Source organism: Nycticebus coucang, chromosome 5 (genome assembly GCF_027406575.1).
Source record: "Nycticebus coucang isolate mNycCou1 chromosome 5, mNycCou1.pri, whole genome shotgun sequence".
In the NCBI taxonomy this organism is placed as follows: Eukaryota; Metazoa; Chordata; class Mammalia; order Primates; family Lorisidae; genus Nycticebus; species Nycticebus coucang.
This window is the reverse complement of record NC_069784.1, coordinates 139602288-139621782: the sequence shown is the minus strand read 5'-3', so window position 1 is coordinate 139621782 and position 19495 is coordinate 139602288. Positions and strand designations below refer to the sequence as shown.

General features: G+C 50.7%; 2 protein-coding genes across 10 annotated transcripts in view; one reads left to right on the top strand and one right to left on the bottom strand.

Annotated features, from left to right (window-relative positions):
• Positions 1–19495, top strand: part of RPS6KA2 (ribosomal protein S6 kinase A2) — a 344820-nt gene that overhangs the window by 285584 nt on the left and 39741 nt on the right. For all 5 annotated transcript variants that reach the window (XM_053592911.1, XM_053592909.1, XM_053592910.1 and 2 more), the window contains 5 exons: positions 5507–5587; positions 7953–8032; positions 9447–9553; positions 11861–11898; positions 13218–13360. In XM_053592911.1, coding sequence (XP_053448886.1) covers positions 5507–5587; positions 7953–8032; positions 9447–9553; positions 11861–11898; positions 13218–13360 — 449 coding nt within the window. The remainder of the gene's footprint in view (positions 1–5506; positions 5588–7952; positions 8033–9446; positions 9554–11860; positions 11899–13217; positions 13361–19495) is intronic.
• LOC128586798 (uncharacterized) lies at positions 14758–17759 on the bottom strand. Of its 5 annotated transcripts, none has more exons than XM_053592915.1 (3): positions 16848–17759; positions 15765–16509; positions 14758–15546 (listed from the first exon to the last, which is right to left on the bottom strand). In XM_053592915.1, the coding sequence occupies exons 2-3, from the start codon at positions 15919–15921 to the stop codon at positions 14780–14782; spliced, it is 924 nt and encodes a 307-aa protein (XP_053448890.1). In that variant the 5' UTR covers positions 15922–16509; positions 16848–17759; the 3' UTR covers positions 14758–14779. The 5 variants fall into 5 exon arrangements, with proteins under 5 accessions (XP_053448890.1, XP_053448892.1, XP_053448888.1 ...); XM_053592917.1 differs by having other exon boundaries at positions 15765–16485; XM_053592913.1 differs by having other exon boundaries at positions 15765–17428; positions 17473–17759.

Sequence of the window (19495 nt, the reverse complement as noted above, 5' to 3'; positions counted from 1 at the left end):
GTAGCTCCCACCATGACCCCCTGATGCCTCTGTGTACTGTAGCTCCCACCCTGACCCCCTGATGCCTCTGTGTACTGTAGCTCCCACCCTGACTCCCTGATTCTGCTGTGTAGTGTAGCTCCCACCCTGACCTCCTGATGCCTCTGTGTACTGTAGCTCCCACCCTGACTCCCTGCTGCCTCTGTGTACTGTAGCTCCCACCCTGACCTCCTGCTGCCTCTGTGTACTGTAGCTCCCACCCTGACCCCCTGCTGCCTCTGTGTACTGTAGCTCCCACCCTGACCCCCTGCTGCCTCTGTGTAGTGTAGCTCCCACCCTGACCTCCTGATGCCTCTGTGTACTTTAGCTCCCACCCTGACTCCCTGATTCTGCTGTGTACTGTGGCTCCCACCCTGACTCCCTGCTGAGTCTGCCTGTGTTTATCAACCATCTGTCTCATTCTCAGGCATTTGCTCTTATTTTGAGAGAAGTTCCTCTCGGTCCACTGCTTTAAGTGTTCTTCCTTCCTTCCTTAGCTAGTTTCTTCTGTTTTTTTTTTTTTTGCTGGATGAATAGATTCCAGTTTTTGTTTTTATTACAACCTCAGAAACTCTTTGCATGGTGTTCACACTGGCTATAGCCATTAGAACCTATCACCAAGGAAAGGCAGAAAGTAGAGGTATTTTTATAACATTTATGTGAATAATTTTTCTTTTCCTACCTTTGTTCCTTCTCCTTTTACAATTCTTTTTTTTCTGTTGTTGCAGTTTGGCCGGGGCTGGGTTTGAACCCACCACCCTTGGCATATGGGGCCGGCCCCCTACTCACTGAGCCACAGGTGCCATCCTCCTTTTACAATTCTTGATGTCTCCCTCTCGTTGTCACTTGGTTTTTCCATTGCTGACTACAGAGTAGGACATCAGCCAAGTGCCCTCAGCTCCTGCTGTGGGTCAGGGGCCTGCCTTTGTATCTCTGGCAAAGCTGCAGACCACATCTCCCCAACCCCTGTAAGTGGCTGGTACTTGAACATGCTGTCGCTGTGGGTCTGCAGGTGCCTCTTCTTCCATCCCCATGACTTATCTCCTCCAGTCATGTAGGCCAGGGGCAGCGTGATGCAGCTCCTTCCTTCTAATCGCCATGCCTGAGATTTGGGGTCTCAGCTGTGCCTCCTCCATACCACACCTGTTCCTTTTGGGAACAGTTAGTGGGACATCCCTCACCCCTCTCCATCCACTGTGCTGTTCAATCCTGTACGTGATGTCTCAAATGCAGACCACGCTGAGAAGGTGCACTGTGTGAAAGTCCTTTTCGCCTCAGGGCTTCCCAGGCCCTTGTGTCCCTGCTCACTAGCCTCATTCTATACACCAGCCCTGCTTCCTCCATGGGCAGTGACCAGAGCCTCACTCTGCAGGGTTGTCCCTTGCCTACGTCCTCCTGACTAAGACTCAGAGGCTTCCACAGCTGTTGTGGGTTTAGTTTCTCAACTATAGAAATCTCCTGGCCTGTCTCCAGTCCCTCTGGGGGCCCTTGGTGCCCTCCTCACAGGGGCCTTCTTGTCAGATTTCCACTTCCCAGGTAGACTTGCAGCGTTGTGTCCCAGCACCCAGCACAGAGAAGACTGAGATGTTGCACTGGAAGAGGAATGGGTTGGGGACAGGAGGCGGCAGAGGAAGGGTTGGAAGCTAGGAAGCAGGGATGGTGGCTTCACCATTCGGTTGTCTGGACGGCCAATCCCTGCTTGGCTCAGCCTTCCTCCTCCCCCAAATTCACAATCCAATGGCGTTTTTCCCACATCCTCTATATAAAGAAAAATACTACACTAACCAAAATTCAGAACCCATATCACTAAGATATGAACACAAATGGAGAACAGGAAAGGGCGTATGACCAGCTTTTGCAGCTGCACACAGGTCTGAGGTGCTACAGCCAGAGAGTGGGGAAAAAACTTAAACTCAGGCATCGTTACCCCAAAGACAAAATCACAGCCAGGTATATAACATCGTACTAAATAAGAACACTCAGCTCCCTCATAATTTCTGAAGGCGGCACCAGCTTTAATTACTTGGGTAATAGTTTCCATTTATAACCCTGCTCACTAAGTCCTTTCCAACCTAGGCTGTGTGTCTCTCCTCCACCCTCCTGAGCATTTTGTCTTCCGTGCTGCATTTGGTGCCATCCACTGTGTCCCTCAAGGGGAAAGGTGGCCAGGCACGTGCTGTACCTCTGGCCAGCAGAGGGTGGCTCACAGGGTCTGCTGTCTTCTTGTCACCAGCAGCCAGCTAACTTTGAGCAATGCTTTTTACTGCAGTGAGTCTCAGCCTCCTCTTCTGTAAAATAATAAAGTTGAATTCCATGCTCTGCAGGGCTTTCAAGCAGTGAAACTCTGATTCTATTAGTGTGGGCAGAAGAAGGACCTCCAGCTGTCACCTTGGGCATGAGTGATAAGGAGTCACCCCCCCCACCCTTGGTGCTTGAGTCAGGGGGGGTGGTTAGGAACAGAGAGGATGTGGGGATGCCGGGGTGGAGGCCTTGGGACTCCCAGTGCTGCCGCCTGGGTACCCCAGGGCTGTCCATCTAGACAGGGTATCATGGGACCATTTCAAAGACAAGGGTCTGGTGTTGGTTCAGGAGTGGACAGCAGTCGAACAGGAGGATCAGAGGAAACTTGTGGGTCTGAGGGCATAGAAGAGGCACCCCTTATGGGACATGGTCATGGTGAAGTGGAGGTTGCCGTGAGCTGTGATGCCACAGCACTCTACCAAGGGCAACATACTGAGACTCTGCCTCCAAAAAAAAAAAAGAATGTCCTCTCTGGATCACAACTGCAGTTGTGTTTGATAAAACAACATGGGTATTGCAATAACTTACCCCGTGCAGGGGTCCCCACAGCACTGTGAGGGGTACATCTCATCCCCAGCCTGATCTCTCCAAAGCAGGGAGCAGCCTACAGCAGGGGCAGGCCAGGGTGTGGGACTCGGCAGTCAGACCTGCAGTTGCCACCAACCACCAGGCCACACCATCACCACCTTGCAGGGAGCATAAACCCAGGCTGCTGCCAAAGGCAGAGTGACCTCCAGAAGGCCTGAATGTCTGGGTGTGACCATTAAAACAGGAGGTGACAGAGCAAAATGTGGGAGACTTTTGTTGGGACCCAGGAATGAGGAAGGACTTCATTTTTTAAAATTATGGTAAACTATCATAAATAACATAATATTTATTATTTTAACCATTTATAAATGTACGATTCAGCAACATAAATATATTCACAGTGTTATCATTGCTGATACTAGACCCACAACCTTTTCATCATCCCACAACCTAGGCATCATCGGAGCCTATTAAACCCTAGTGTCTCCCACCCCACCAGCCCCCGCGGCCATGGCTGCACTGTGTTGTGGATTTGCCTATTCTAAGTTCCACTTATAAGTGGAATCACACAACAGCTGTCACTTCACTTAGTGTGACTTCCTCAGAGTTCATCCATGTTGCATCATGTATCAGACTGTCACTGTTTCTGAGGCTGGGTATTCCTTACATATAAACCACAATTTGCTTTTCTATCCATCCGTGGAGGACACGTGGGGCTGCTTCCCCCTTGGGCTACAGTGAACGTGATGTACAGATCTGTTTGGGTGTCTGCATTCAGTTGTGTTTTTTTTTATTGTTAAATCAAAGCTGTGTACATTAGTGCAATCAAGGGGTACAATGAGCTGGTTTCATATACAATCTGATATCCTAGAAGCAGAATGTCTGGGTGAAATGGTAATTGTATGTTTAACTTTGTGAGGAACTACCAAACTATTTTGTACCGTGGGTACACCATTTAATATTCCTACCAGCAGTGCACAAGGATTCCAGTTTCTCCACATCCTCACCAACACTGGTTATTTTTCTGTATTATTATTACCATTATGAGTACTTTTAGAAGGACATATCACAAGTTCAAAATACAGATGAATGTGAATACCTGGCCTGTAACATGACATTTAGCATACTTGTCACAGTAGGAATTTTGGAGATGTTTCGTACCATCACTCACACAGGTCCTGCCCTGAGTTCACCAATTTGCTTATGGGATCTTCAGTTCTTATTCTCAAGTGGTGATCTTTTTCTCTTTGTTCATTTATTTTTGCCACAAAACTAATTATATCTCTATTCCCAGGTAGCTCAACTTGGGACAATGTGAACATCAAAAACAATGATGTAATTGGTTATAACACATTACATTTTTAAAAATCCCTAGTCCATCGTCATCCTCATGGAGAGAGAGAAGGAGTCTCCCTCTTGATCTCCAGTCCCACCAGAAATGTGGAAATTGGCTGAGCACAGTGGCCCACACCTGTAGTCCCAGCTGCTTAGGAGGCAAAGGCAGGAGGTTCACTTCAGGCTGAGAGTTCAGGACCAGCCTGAGTAACATACCAAGACCTCATGTCTATACAAATAAAAAATAAATATCCAGGCATGTTGGTCCGCACCTGTAGTCACAGCTACTTGAGAAGCAGGAAGATTACTTGAGCCCTAGAGTTTGAGACTGCAATGGGCTACAATCAGGCCACTGCACTCCAGCCTGGGCAGTAGAGTGAGACTTTCTCGTAAAAAAGAAAGGGTCAAAATTGCTATTTTGTAACCCTGAATGCTTCATGCAAGGACCATAGCTGTGGGCTGACACCACCGGATGAAGATCGGAAAGGAACTCACAGGCCATTCATGCCAACATATTAGCCCCTGGGTTACTTTTCACTGACAAAGGGACCTGCAGATCTTTAGAGCAGAGAAAGGATGACTTTCCCCCTTAACCAGGCATCACAGAGAGGCTGGCGCAGGTGTCCCAATGGGGCTCATGCAGTCTGAGGTACAGGCAGCACCTGGTCACCGGGTGTGCTTAGCCTTGAACTTATAAAGCCTCCAGGCCTGACCTCAGTTTACAAGAAATATGAGGGTCAGGGAAACCAGGTGAGCAACCATCAGACAAACCCAGAATGTGGAACATTCTACGTGAAGACTGGCCTGGACTTAGCAAAAGGCCCACACAAAAGTGCAGGGAGAAGAGGGTTGTGGAAGTGTTCTTTTCCAGAAGCAAAAAACAGAAATTTAATAGCCACTATAATAGAGACCCAAGACTGGATCCTAGGCTGGAAAAACCAGAGGGGTGAAGGACACAGGGGTTGCTAAATACGGGTTGGGTGTGAGATGACGTCGTGGAATGAGTGTCAGCGTTCTCAGGTGTGGCAGGGTCAATGTTAGTTTAGAAAGTGTCCTTAGACTTAGGAGACACCTGTAAAGACGCCTATGGGTAAAGTGTCATGGCATCCACAATTTATTTTTAATGTTTTTGGAGAGAGAGAGAGAAAGCAAATGTATGTGATTCCTAAATCTAGGATCTTTATACTGCTCTTTGAAGTTTTGTGTATGTTTGAAGTTTTTGTAATAAAAAGTTAGGGGGATCAGTTACATCTAATATTCTGTGTTTAGCGCTCTTCTGAGTGCCTGATCCTGCCTTCAAAGCCTTTGTCTTTTTGCTTTGCAGTCCGGGACCGAGTCCGATCAAAGATGGAAAGAGACATCTTGGCAGAAGTGAATCACCCTTTCATTGTAAAGCTTCATTACGGTAATTGGAATTTAAAAATGACACTTTTGAGAGGACTTTGGGCAACATTCCCAAGGACAAGGGATCTTTTTTCTTTTTTTTTGGCAGTTTTGGGCCGGGCTGGGGTTTGAACCCTCCACCTCCCGTATATGGGGCCGACACCCTACTCCTTTGAGCCATAGGCGCCACCCAACAAAGGATCTTTTTTTTAAAATAACAAATCTGAAAGAAGAAATTCCTCCCTGTATCATACAGGCTGCTGTCCTGTCCGGGGATGGTAAAGAGTCTATCTACCCTACCTCCCCGTTTCTTCATCTCTTTTGTATTTATTTTCTGTAAAAGAGCAGCACACCCTGTTTTTATCTCAAAGACCTATACTTAGATGGGCCTATCCTTTATCATTAAATTCTCATCATGGGTGATTGAGTTAAAAAGGTTTCTTGCTCCAGATTAGGGTGAAGGTATGACATACTTTTTGTTATTTCAGAATAAAATGCTTGGTAACATACATGTCTTAGGTACAACTATGTTTCAAGCATTTTAAAGGTCGTGGCTCATTGAACCCTTAAACTTCCATTGTTTGTTTCCATTTATGAGGCTCAGATCAAATTATTATTATTATTATTTCCATTTATAAGGCTCAGGTCAAATAATTATTATTGTTATTTCCATTTATGAGGCTCAGATCAAATAATTTATCAAAGGCCCCACTTCTGCTTTCCCACACAACTTCTCTTAGTTTGCTGTCTGCCTTTTTAACTCCATAGAGGAGCCATAAGTAAAATCTTGGGATTAAAACAATTGTTGTGAGATTTGTATAAACCTGAAGGGAGGGCAGGAAGGATAGGATGGGGTAGCTCTTTGCTTGTTAATTTCTGATATTACTAAGAAAATTGTCTCTTTTGGAAATTAGGTGGCCTGTTCTTTCCAAAGTAGTAAGAGCTAATATGGAGTGTGCACCTGCAGAAGCCAGGTGTCCCGGCCACCCAGTCCGGCTGAAGCCCACTGTGTTGCAAGCTCCCCCACCATGGTGCCCTCCCTGCCACACTGCCACACGTACTGCTGCTGACCTGCTGGCGCCATTTAAGTCAATTCCCAGGGTGTTTTCTAAAGAAATGAAGAACTGGGTATCCTGCGAAGAGTTTCACGTTGACCCTTTGCATTCTCTCTGGGGCTGACACAAGGTCTCCCACTGCCCATGAGGGCCCAGGGTGGAGCATCTAATCCACACTCAGCCTGCACAGTGCTGACGGGCCTTCTAGCTAGAGGCGATGCGTGTCTAACCCCCAGCATCTCTAATGGTCCTAGCATTTACTTTTAGAAAATGGAAAGTTTTTGAGGATTCAGGGATATCAGGACCTCTTCCAGCCATACTTTCTGCGTATATAAAATAGATTCCAGGTGATGGGTCAGCAGTGACCTTGAACTGGCCATCCTAACAGCAGTGCCGATGGTTGGTTTCTCTCGATCCTCATATGCTGGTTTGTTCCTCTCCAGAGGCCCCGGCTCTGTTGTGGGCAAGAGCTGAGTGGTGATTGACTATGGGCTGACACATAAAGAGCAAACCCACAGTGTCGTCCACAGTGACCAGACCATGGACATGAGCCCCGTAGTTGTGACATATAGTAGCTGGCTGGCCAGTCACCAACACTGCCACAGAAATCAAATGGTGGGCTCCCTTGCACTCCGAGTTGTAAGAATGCAATTCTGTAGGAAGGATGGGAGACAGTGCTCAGCAGCCAGCAGAGTGGTCACTGAATGTGGGACAGCAAATCGGACTTTCTAAATAAGGCTCCGTTATAGGCCAAGGCCAATATCAATAATGAGAACAAGTTTGAATATATAAATACTTTTCTCCCTGTGTATCTTTTAACTCCTTGTGATTAAAAAGGGAAAGGAGGGAAGAAAGAAAAGAAAAAACATTTTAAGACTGGTAACAGGGTGGCTCCTGTGGCTCAGTGAGCAGGGCGCCGGCCCCATATACCAAGGGTGGCAGGTTCAAACCCAGCCCCGGCCAAACTGCAACAACAACAACAAAGAAAGCCGGGCATTGTGGTGGGCGCCTGTAGTCCCAGCTACTCGGGAGGCTGAGGCAAGAGAATCGCTTAAGCCCAGGAGTTGGAGGTTGCTGTGAGCTGTGTGATGCCACAGCAGTCTACCGAGGGCCATAAAGTGAAACTCTGTCTCTACAAAAAAAAAAAAAAAAAAGACTGGTAACAGCAGTGAGAGAGAGACCCCACTCTCTGGGGTCTCTGAAGTGACAACTTTACAGATTAACCAGGGTTATTTGAGCTACAGAGAACTGGGCTATTGGGACTACAAAGAGACCTGTGGGTGTGAATGAGGTTCCCCCCACTGCTGAAACGCGACCTGTGTCTCCTCACAGCCTTTCAGACGGAAGGAAAGCTCTACCTGATCCTGGACTTCCTGCGGGGAGGGGACCTCTTCACCAGACTCTCCAAGGAGGTAACGCCACCCCCCCATCACCACACAGAGTGGGTGTCTGTCTGGAAGCCAACAGGGAGAGAAATGGGAGGGGGCTGGGGGAGACCAGGGTGTGGCGTATACATTTTAGAAAGGAAAAAAACTGAACTAAAATTGTGATACTCAAGTCACATTTGCCTTCTGCGTTATAAGAGATACAAGATACAAGACAGCAGACATCATCAGTATATATTGACTCCTACAATTTCAACACAGTTTTTGGCATTCTCTGCATTAACTAATTTAGAAAGGAAACACCCAACCAAGAAGGGCACTGGGTGACCATGGCAGAGAGGGCAGGGACTCGGAGGGAGGGGTGAAGTTCGTGGCACCTGTCCGTCACCATCTGGGGCTGTGGGGCCTGTGCGTCCCAGCCGCCGTGGGAGAACCCCTTCTGCAAGGTGGCTGTCACACCTGTGGGAGGCTGACGCTGTTCACTGTCCCCTCGGCCTTATCCCCACCGTGCTTCCCAGGCAGCCTGCCACATGTGTGCTGCTGAGAATTCAGTAGAAATGGCTTTCTCCTGGTGGATGTAAAACATGGTTTCTGTTAACAATTTGGTTCCCACTAAGGTGACGGCAGAAGACTGTGTACTGATTCTAACCACAGGGGCCTGGGGAGAGTCTCTGTGAGAAAATCAATGGCTTTGAGGTCTGTTGGGCACCATGGCCTCAGGCACACTCTTGTTGGAGCAAAGGAGCCTGCCTCCATCTCATAGACACTTAGGGGTTCCCAGCTTGATCACCCCCAAGCCTTGGACTGTCCCATCCACATGGGAGCCCAGCACTGGTCACCCACCCTGACACGCCCCATGAGCCCTCCCCCACCAGCCCGCCGCTAGGTGGGGCACCCACCCCTGACTCTGACTGGCTTCGTGCAGTGTTTGGTAGAACTAATCCTCCCGTGGGCCCACCGCAGGTTCCCTGGCTACTAGTTCCATAAAGTTTAGGTGAAATATAAAATTGAAGAGAGAAAGGATGAGATTCAGGACCCATTTTTAGTGACTCCTCATCAAGCCTTCCCAGTGTCTTAATTATTTGTCCTAAAATGTCATGAATTCACATCAGAAGTGCCCGTATTCAACTACAAACTACAATGCCAGTCAGGGTGACCTTGGGTGAGAAGCGCAGAAAGAGTGAGCTGCACGGTGGTCTGGCTCAGGGCCTAGTGAGTCCACTCTGCAGCGGGGCTCTGTCTGCCTCCGCAGGTCTCAGAACCACAGGGTGGGGGCTCATTTTTCCATTGTAAGAGCCGGAGAAGCTCTGCAGGAAGCCCCTGGCTTCTGCAGGTGTATGAGCGCGTGTTGACTCCAGGCCATGGCTGAGTCTCCCTGGAGGGTTCTTCAAAACACTCTTGCCATGATGAAGCTCACAGCTTGTTCTTCCCTCCACACCAGGTGATGTTCACAGAGGAGGACGTCAAGTTCTACCTGGCCGAGTTGGCCCTGGCGCTGGACCATCTCCACGGGCTGGGGATCATCTACAGGGACCTGAAACCCGAGAAGTGAGTAAGCAGACAGAGGCAGCAGCCCCGGCCCAGGGCCTTGTGCTTTGTGGGCCCGCCTCGGCAGCCACTGCCCAGACAGGGGCCAGGGCAAGTCTCATGCGGCCCATGCCGCAGAGGAACCCAGGTAGAGTGGCTCGAGCCTCTTCCCTACCCACATGGGCACCCGAGGCCAGTGTGGCTTTTGCCAATTTGTACAGAAGTTCCTAGGCTGATTATTAGCTGATCCTTAGCTGCCTGCGCAGCCAGGCTGGAGGATCCCAGTGCCTGCTTCTCACCTACACAGAGCCCAGGAAAAGACAGACTTGCCTCAGGGCCAGTTCACTGGATGTGGCTGTCGTTTATGGGGACGTCTAGGTTTGCCCAGACACCAGGTTGCATCATATTCACTTGGGATGTAAAGTGCGTCACACAGGCAGGTGACTCCAGGCTCTGACTCAGCTACTGGTCAGTGGCGTGTCACCGGCAGCGCGTGCGAGCACACTGGCACATACGGCTTGAGTGTCTGAAAATTGGAAATGTGAAATGCTCCAAAATCTAAAACTTTTTGAACCCAGACATGACACCATTAGTGGGATATTCCACACAAAAGTGCTTAAATGCGAACTTTGCTTAATGCACAAAATTATTAAAAATAGTTACATAAAACTGCCTTCAGGCTATGTGTGTAAGGTATATGTGAAACATACATGAATTTTATGTTTAAACTTGTGTCCCATCCCCAAGATACCTCTCTCTCCATATGTGTGTGTCTATAACATATATATATACCAAAATCTGAAATAGCTGAAACTCTTCTGGTCCCAAACATTTTGGGTAAGGGATACTCAGCCTGTAATCATAAAAGGCTTTATCCTGAGGGGTCCCCGGAGAAAGCAGCATCTTATTAGCTGCAGCTGTCTCTTTCAGAGACCAGGAACATGAGGCCAGATTTCAAGCTCAAAGCAGATTAGGGTGACCAGCCCAGGGGTGCTGTGAGCGCTGGGCATCCCCTTTCATCCGTCTCCAGTCTGGAGGTGATTGTGCGTGCTTGTGAAGGTCATCTCAGAAGTTAGTCTCATGTCAGTTACCTCTAACTCAGCGGCCTCCTGCTGTGCGCCCCTGTGCTGACCGCGCCTCAGATTCCTGCAGACCTTGCTTGCTGATTCCTGTGTGTTCACAGCTCACTCTGAGCATCTGTTAGGGGAGTGAGCAATGGTTCTCACTCTTTAAAGGCCAAAGTTATCCTTATAGCTAAAAATTGTGACATTTAATGGGTGAGTTGAAGAACAAAGTTTGTTGTCCAATTAGAATTATTGGGGAATAAATCTTGAAAGTTGCTTAATTCTGGGCAAAGATCAATATAAGAAAAGCAAAGACTAAACACATTTGCCTCTTTAATTATAAGTTGTCTTATTATATTCTATAACCTATTTTTTACCATTTTCATAAAATAGGTTTTATTTTTAATCCATGTCAGATTTTTTAAAATTGTGAAATACACAGAACCTAAAAATCTACCTTTTAACCGGCCCCTCCCAAGTGCACCTGTGTTCTCTGTGGTGGGACACGTTGCACCCCGGGTGGGACAGTGGGGACATCAATGGTAGGGAGCAGGATGGACCTCGTGGTCCACAGGGGGTGTGGACAAGGACTTGCCATGAGAGGAACCTGCTGAGCCCCAAGAACTCATTGAGGCTGAGGCCCAAGCTTGTGTCCAGGCTGGGACTGGTCCTACAAGCTGGGCAGGGAAAAGTAAAGGGGTCTGTGGATAAGACGTCCTTCTCCATAACCTAGTGCAGAACAGTCTTAAGGGTTCCCAAACCTTGGGGATTCAAGAAGGTCCAAAAGCCTCGGCCACTGGGCATGAGAATATGTTCCTTGCCCATCAGACATGGGGATCCAAACACTCTCCTGGCCCGGGAGAGGCCGTGAGCTGGGCACCAGTGACCGAAGGCCTTCATTACCAGCAGTAGGTGCCCTCTGAGCTCACCGCAGGTGTCACTCACTGGTCTCTTTCTTTTTTTTTTCTGTAGAGACAGAGTTTCACTTTATTGCCCTCAGTAGACTGCCATGGCGTCACACAGCTCACAGCAACCTCCAACTCCTGGGCTTAGGCCATTCTCCTGCCTCAGCCTCCCGAGTAGCTGGGACTATAGGCGCCCGCCACAACGCCTGGCTATTTTTTTGTTGTTGTTGCAGTTTGGCTGGGGCTGGGTTTGAACCCGCCACCCTCGGTATATGGGGCCGGCGCCTTACCGACTGAGCCACAGGCGCCGCCCCTCACTGGTCTCTTTCTAAAGCATCTCTTCTCTCCCTTTCTTCCAGCATCCTCCTGGATGAAGAGGGACATATTAAAATCACAGGTCTGTAAAGGATGGCAACCTCCCCGGGGACATCCTCTCAGCCTGGGGTCCCCTCAAAGCCAAAGCCCTCCTGTCATACCACCAGGCCAGATGCCTGTCTCTGATCAGTGCCTTTTCCAGCTGTGTCCTTGGGACATCTAGAACTGCTCACTCTGCCCTGGGGAGGGGTCAGGTCCTTTCCTGAGCTCCTGCAGCATCACTGGGTGTTTGGTTCAAGACCTGAGATGCCCTACACTGACCATGGGACAGACACCTGGGATCCTGCTCAAATACCAGCACGTCCCGTGTTGCAGTCCCAGTCACTGCGTCTCCTGGATGGTGCCGGTGGCTGCCTGACCAGTCCCCTGCCTATAGCTAAAAACCCGGCAGCCACCAGCAAATTCAGTCTAACTGGAAACACCCCCTCTGGTTGCTCAACACCCCACTTGTAGTAGTGCCCTGTTGCATCATCCATAACCAAATGCCAGAGCTTAGAGCAACACAATTTATCATTTTATAGTTCTGGAGGCCACAAACCCAGAATAAATCTCTTGGGGCTAAAGCTGCAGTATGAGCAGGGCTGTGTTCCTTTCTGGGGTCTCCAGGGAGGACCCTTTCCTGGCTTTTTCAGCTCTTAGAAATAGCCACATGCCTGAGCTAGGGCCCCTTCCCATGTCGTGGGGGCCAGCAGGCAGCATCTCCCAACCCCACACCCCACCAGCTCCCATCTCTCTCCTCCACAGAAACACTTGTGATGAGGTCTGACCCACTGGGAAATCCAGCAGAATCCCCCCTGAATTGGGAAGCAAAAGGGAAGTCCCTTTTGCTACGTGACCTAGTCACATATCTGGGTACAGCTATTCCACCCATTGGCCAGTCCTGCCCATCTCCACACTCAGCACACAGCACTGGGTCCACCTGCGTCCCAGGCTTGTGCTCTTCCCAACTCTGGGGCCACTTCCCTAAGAAACTCTTCCTCGCTCTGGGGCACCTGGTAAACACCCCAGGCCCCTCTGCCACCATCCTTCCCTGCCCTGGCTTTCCCCAACCCCGCAGGTTTTTCTGGCTCTGGTGGCTGCCTCACACCTTCCCGTAGCTGTAGGAAGCTCTGTCTGGTCTGCAGGAGCTGGGGTAGTTGCCCAGAGACACAATGTCTTGACGTGGTTTCAGGGCACTCCTGGATTGGCAGGTTCCTGAGGGTCCCCCGGACCTGGTGGAGCCCGGCTTGCCAGGCTTGCCAGAGGGGCTCTGCAGCCTGGGACAGGCTGCAGGGGCCTGCGTGGGGACGTCCTGATCCCCAGCAGAGGCTAAGGAAGTGCTCCTGCTTTGTTTGCACTTAGATTTCGGCCTGAGTAAGGAGGCTATCGACCACGACAAGAGGGCCTACTCCTTCTGTGGGACCATCGAGTACATGGCACCCGAGGTGGTGAACCGGAGGGGGCACACTCAGAGTGCCGACTGGTGGTCCTTCGGCGTGCTCATGGTGAGGCCATTCCCGGGGTGTTGGCGCAGTGGCAGCTGTGTCCCACGGGCTCTTCCCACGCCCTGGTCAGTGACGAGACCCTGGGATGAGAGGAGGAGACCTGTAAACCTGCCCCCGAGTGTGATGTAGGGAGGGGGCCGGGAGCCCCAGGTCCCTGTTCCCTGTCCCCACCCCAGATCCTACCAGGGGAAGTGCATGTAGATTAACAGTTAGACCCTCCATGTCCTGCACCTCCTACGGGTTTAGTGTGAGGGCTTTAAGAGATACAGTGACACAGAGTCTCACTATGTTGCCCTCGGTAAGTGCTGTGGCGTCACAGCTCACAGCAACCTCAAACTCTCGGGCTTAAGTGATTCCCTTGCCTCAGTCTCCCAAGTAGCTGGAACTAGAGACGTCCGCCACACCTGGCTATTTTGTTGTTATTGTTGTAGTTGTCATTATTGTTTAGCAAGCCTGCCCTGGGTTCAAACCTGCCAGCCCTGGTATATGTGACCGGCACCCTAGCCACTGAGCTACAGACGCTGAGCCTTAAAACTATTTTTTTTAATTTCAAACACAAATCCTTGCACATAGTTGTAAAAATTAGTAAGGACCAAAATATACATGGAGTTGAACATTTTTACATCCAAGTCTGGGGCCCTGAAATGTCTTTATATCACGTTGGCACAGACACTAGGTGGGGTGTTCTGTGGTCACGGTAGAGATGGAGTTGGTCCCATTTCCAAGCTCAGGTGACCCTCATTCCAGGCAGGGTGCCAGGCGCCATGCGGACTGGGCTCCTGACGCTCTGGGGTCTGCATGAAGGGCATTTCAGGGCTGCTGCCACCCACGCACCTCACAGAGGAGGGACCTGACCTAGAGGACTGCGGTGAATGAGACAGAGGCTGCTCGGTTAGGTCTGGGCACTGCTGTGGGCACCTGGACTCGTCCCACAGAGCCCAGGCCTCACCTGTGACCACACCACACACCCCATCCTTTGCAGAGAGCTCCAGGGTGGAGTCCGGAGGCCCTTGGTTCAGAGGTGTCTCCTGGGGAATCCCCGGCTGGTACCCAGACCTCACTGGGGCATTTATCCCTCTGGTCATTTTACCGGTCGAGACATTCTGGTCCTTGGCTCTGGGGCTGGAAACACTGGTGAGTCTGCATGCCAGCACACACTGCTGGCCTCTACGGGGCAGACAGACGTCATGGCAGCTCGGAGACAGGTTACACCCTGAAGTGAATGCTGGTCTCCAATCAGCGATGCCCCTCCCACTAGCAGGTGCTCCTGCCTGCCTGAGCATCAGTGCCCTCCCCAGCACCATCCTAATAAAATCACATGTAGAATCCTTCAATTAACAAGTTAAGACACATCGTGTGCTTGTAAGGATGTCTGTACATGACATAGAGTACGGGAACAGCTGCTAAAATACTGATGATTTATTTGTCATGTTTATGATGTCTCAGACCCTTAATGGTGGCAGCTAAAAGCTGTTCGTCCATGCTGATGACCACCCAGCTAGGCCCTGACAGCCGTCTCTGAGACCTGCCCCCATGCCCACCTCTGGTTGATAGGCTCTTCCTTAGCGAGGCAGTTGGTTTGGCCTCATCCTCTTCTGGTGACTTCAGCTTATCTGGCTCTGCTCCCTTCCAGATCCTGTGACTGCTGTGACCCTGAGAGGTGTTTAGTGGGGGGAAGCCACACTTCCCTGAGCCCCCACCCCACACAGGTATAGCTGCCCCTGCGACCCTGGGCTGTGGTCCAGGGGAGCAGTCTGCAGCACCAGGACAGATCGCAGTCCCTACAGGGATGCCAGGCTTTCTCCCACCTCTGGGGCCAGTGCCACCCCTGGGTGATCTCCAGCCCTTTAAGAAGATGCAGGAGCCAGTGGCTCCAGGTCCTGAGTGCTCCACGTGCAGCTGCAGACAAGCCTTTGAGAACAAAGTCATGAGATGCTGCCACTCCACTGTCAGGGGGTGACACAGGCGAGAGGCCAGCCCGGGTGGGAGAGGAGAGAAAGCCACAGATAAGTCAGAACCAACCCGACTTAGTCTCCTGAGGTTTGGGGGACCAGGGACGGGTGTTTGATACGCCTCCCTTTCTTGTGTTAAGACGACAGACCATAACATCTGTTCCATAATATAAGATGTGTCTTTAAAATTGTTCTGGTCCAAGTCACTGAAAATTAAAGAAATAAAAGGAGAAACTGAAAGGGAAAAAAAGGAGAATCACAAAGATGAGTAAATGGAAAGGTTCAAAGATGGCCAAGAGGAGAGGCAGGAGAGGAGGAAGCTGCCTGTCCAGAGCTAGTCCCCGACCCAGTCGCTCAGGTCCCCTGTCCCCAGCCAGTCCCCCCCACCCACTCACTTAGGTCCCCTGTCCCCATCCAGTCCCCCCACCCATTCACTCAGGTCCCCTGCCCACCTTGTCCCTGGCACTGAGAAATGTCACTTCTGGAGCCCTTTCCTGGTTCTCCCAGGGCAATTGGTGGCTCTGTCTTTGGTATCTTTGTGGCACTGTTGACTCGGTGCTGTTGTAACACCAACCATCTTCCATTGTGAACATCTGTCTCTACCAGCATCTCCCTGGCACACAGAGTCCCTGAAGCACCACGTCCCCCTCATGTCCCAAGACCCCACAGCACAGAGAGCAGCACTGTGCCTATCCAGGCCTGTGCCCGAGGGACCAGCGTGGGCAGGAAGACCCTGGCGTGAGCACACAGAGGCGCCTGACTCAGACCCAGCACCCTGTCGGCCTCCACCATCCCACCCTCCTGGTCCCCAGAGTGTGACCTTGACGGGTGGCCCTCTGCAGGAGGCCCTGCTGCAGTTCTGGCCAGTGTCACTGACACACCCCCGTGGCCCTCCCACATGTGTCACTGGGCACAGGACACTTCTTACTGGATTACTCACTTGTTTCTGGAACTGCCTGGTCCCTTCAGTGTAAAGGACGCTGCACTCAGTCCCAAGATGGTAGGGAGATCTGGGAAGTTGGGCACACCTGTCCCAGGGCTGCTGTGCCACCTGCAGCATGAAGCAGGGTGGCTGCCACGTGCACAGTCTGCCCAGGGCTCAGTCTGCTGGACTCCCACACAGTGATGTGAACCGGAAGGCCTCTGAGTAGGGCAGGGAGGACTGGATGTTTTCTGGTACAGAAAGGAAAAGTACACCTGGAAAAGTAAATATCCAAGGGCCTGAGGGACGGGTTTAAGATCACGTAATTGTTCTGGAAACACATTCTCACGTAGCCCTCCGTGATAGCTTTTTGGCCCCTGCTGAGCCAAGCTCTCAGCAGATGTCCTGACGATGGTGTCCTGGTGCTATAAGTTATTTCTGAATTATTTGCCATTAGGAGACAGGCCTCGCTGTGTTCAGTGAGGGGCCAATGTCGGTTTGAAGCTTATGGAGCTACTATGGGTCCCCAGTTGGCTCTGTCAGAGACGCTGAGCCTCATGAGATAGCACTGCGGGAGGGACATACGGTTGTGCACCCCACGTTGGGAACGCACCTGGATGTCTTCCCAGAGGAGACGAGTCCCAGGCCTGGTCATCCCCAAGTGCCCTCCACAGACCGCAAAGAAACAAAGATGCCCATGTTGAGAGATGACCATCTGTAAGTCAAACTGGACAACTGAGGAGAGGAGCTTGGACCTGGAGAAGGAAAAGAACTAGAAATCTCCTTCGTGATCACCTGCAGAGACAGGAATCCGGAGAATTTACACACACTTCCACAGAGTCAGTTTTAGACCACATCTGGGTCCAGTTTGGGGGCACTTAAAGCATCTCTGAGGGCTCCGAATTTGAGTTTGAAGATGATCTTAGATCCTTCTCTGGTTTCTTAGCCACAGGCTCTGGGCCTTCCCCCTCAGGTCAAATGTCTTTGTGCAACCCAGCAAGACCCATGGGGCAGAGCTCAGACCCCACCCAGCCCTGCCCCTCCCGACCAGCCCCCCAGCAGGAAGTCGTGAGGGCCGCACCCACCACCTCAGTTACCCACCTGCACTTGGAAGTCGTGAGGGCCGCACCCACCACCTCAGTTACCCACCTGCACTTGGAAGTCGTGAGGGCCGCACCCACCTCAGTTACCCACCTCACTTGGAAGTCTTGAGGGCCGCACCCACCTCAGTTACCCACCTGCACTTGGAAGTCGTGAGGGCCGCACCCACCTCAGTTTACCCACCTGCACTTGGAAGTCGTGAGGGCCGCACCCACCACCTCAGTTACCCACCTGCACTTGGAAGTCTTGAGGGCCGCACCCACCTCAGTTTACCCACCTGCACTTGGAAGTCGTGAGGGCCGCACCCACCACCTCAGTTACCCACCTGCACTTGGAAGTCGTGAGGGCCGCACCACCACCTCTGTTTACCCCTCTGCACTTGGTAAGGCACAGGGCGAGGGACCCAGCCCCACCCCCACCCACCGCATCAGACCGCTGGCCCCCCCAGTCCACTTCCCTGCAGGGTTTGTTCTGGTCTGTTTTCAGGCTAAACTATTCACTTGATTTCTTTTTGAGAATGTTGATTGGCCAAGGAATTTGAAATTCGGGCTCCCCGTTACTGTCTTTCTCTAGAGAATCTCTTTCTCCCACTGTCCCCAACACCGCAGGGTGCCTGAGAGGTGTCCGGCCTGGGCCCCAGACCAGCCTCACTTGTACCCACTCGTCATCCCTTTAGACGAGGCCTGGCAGCTCCAGCGCTGCTGAGGTTGGGGCTGGGGGGCTCCTTGATGTGGGGTGTTCTGTGCATTGTGAGGTGTTCCTCGGCGTCCATGGCATCCCCCACTAGGTGCCAGGAGCACTAGCACCCCCAGTCATGACAAGGGACAATCAACCATGTTTCCCTCATTGGAAAATGTCCCCTTTGGGGGTACAATTGTCCCCTAGTTGAGGACCACGACTTTCCATACATCAAATTATCCTCCTGGAAGCGTTGTACATACACGCAGTGGAGCCACAGCTCTGTCTTGTCAGCAACCCCCGCCCTCCATGCCTTCCTGCAGCATGGCCTTGGTGCTGACTGGTTAAAAGGCGGCTCAGGAGCTCCCTTCTCACTGGTGTGGGGAAGAACCATGTGGGTGGAGCAGGACGGGGGAGAGGCACAAGGCACGCGGACCCTGATCGTGACACAGTTGCAGCCAGAGGCTGAAGGACGTCACTGCACAAATGCACACCCAGACCTGGTCAGCCATAAACAGATGGCACACAGACACGAGGATGGACACCACTGCGCAGCGAGGAGTCCCAGTGACCTGGACTCGTGACGTCCTCGTGTCACAAAGCCAGAAGGTTTCTCCTTGGAAATGGGATCACATGAGCACTATTACTAGTAGACTCAGGAAGGAAAGAAGAAACCAGAGGGAAAGAAAGGAAGAACCAAACAGGAAAAGAATTCCCTTTGCTAATATGATTCTGTTTGGGGAGATATTTTAATTTGTATAATCAGCTTATGAGCATTCGTCCTATTTTACCAGATGAATAGCTCATCTGCCGGTCAGAGCACTCCCGCCCTTCGATTTCACCGCGTTTGTCACTTTCTAAATTCTCGTCTGGACTCTCTTCAGCTCTGCGCTACTTCGCTCAGCGCACACAGGGTGGAAGGCCGATTCTAATGTCATAGCAGAAGATTTTTAATTTCTTTTAAGACTCGGTTTTCAGAAAGCAGTCTGGTAATACTGATAAAGGCTTCAGTGTATTCATTTCATAAAGCTTGACATTTCGCTCCTGGTAGCCTACCAGGAGTCACTCCTAATGGAAAGAAAAGGCTTATGTATATTTCAGTATTACTGGTAATACCAGAAAATTGGAAACATCTTGAGTGTACAACAGTGTTTTGGCATATCCACATATAAAGTAATATAAAGACTTTATAATATGCATCGAACATTTAATTATTCTAGGAAAACTGGTATATAAAGCCTTATCTACAAAACAAAACAGTTTGAACAAAGTACTAGAAGGAATTAACAAATACCAGCTGTGGATATTTTTGGATAATGGGATTATGATATTTTGGTCTTTCTACTTTTGTGGATTTCCTGGAATTTTTATCATGCAGAGGAAAAACCTGGAGGATAAATTTGATTGGGGCAATGAGAAACCAAGGTGCGGTGGCCTGAGGGGGACCCTGTAACACCTGTGTGGAGGCTGCGTTCTCGGGAC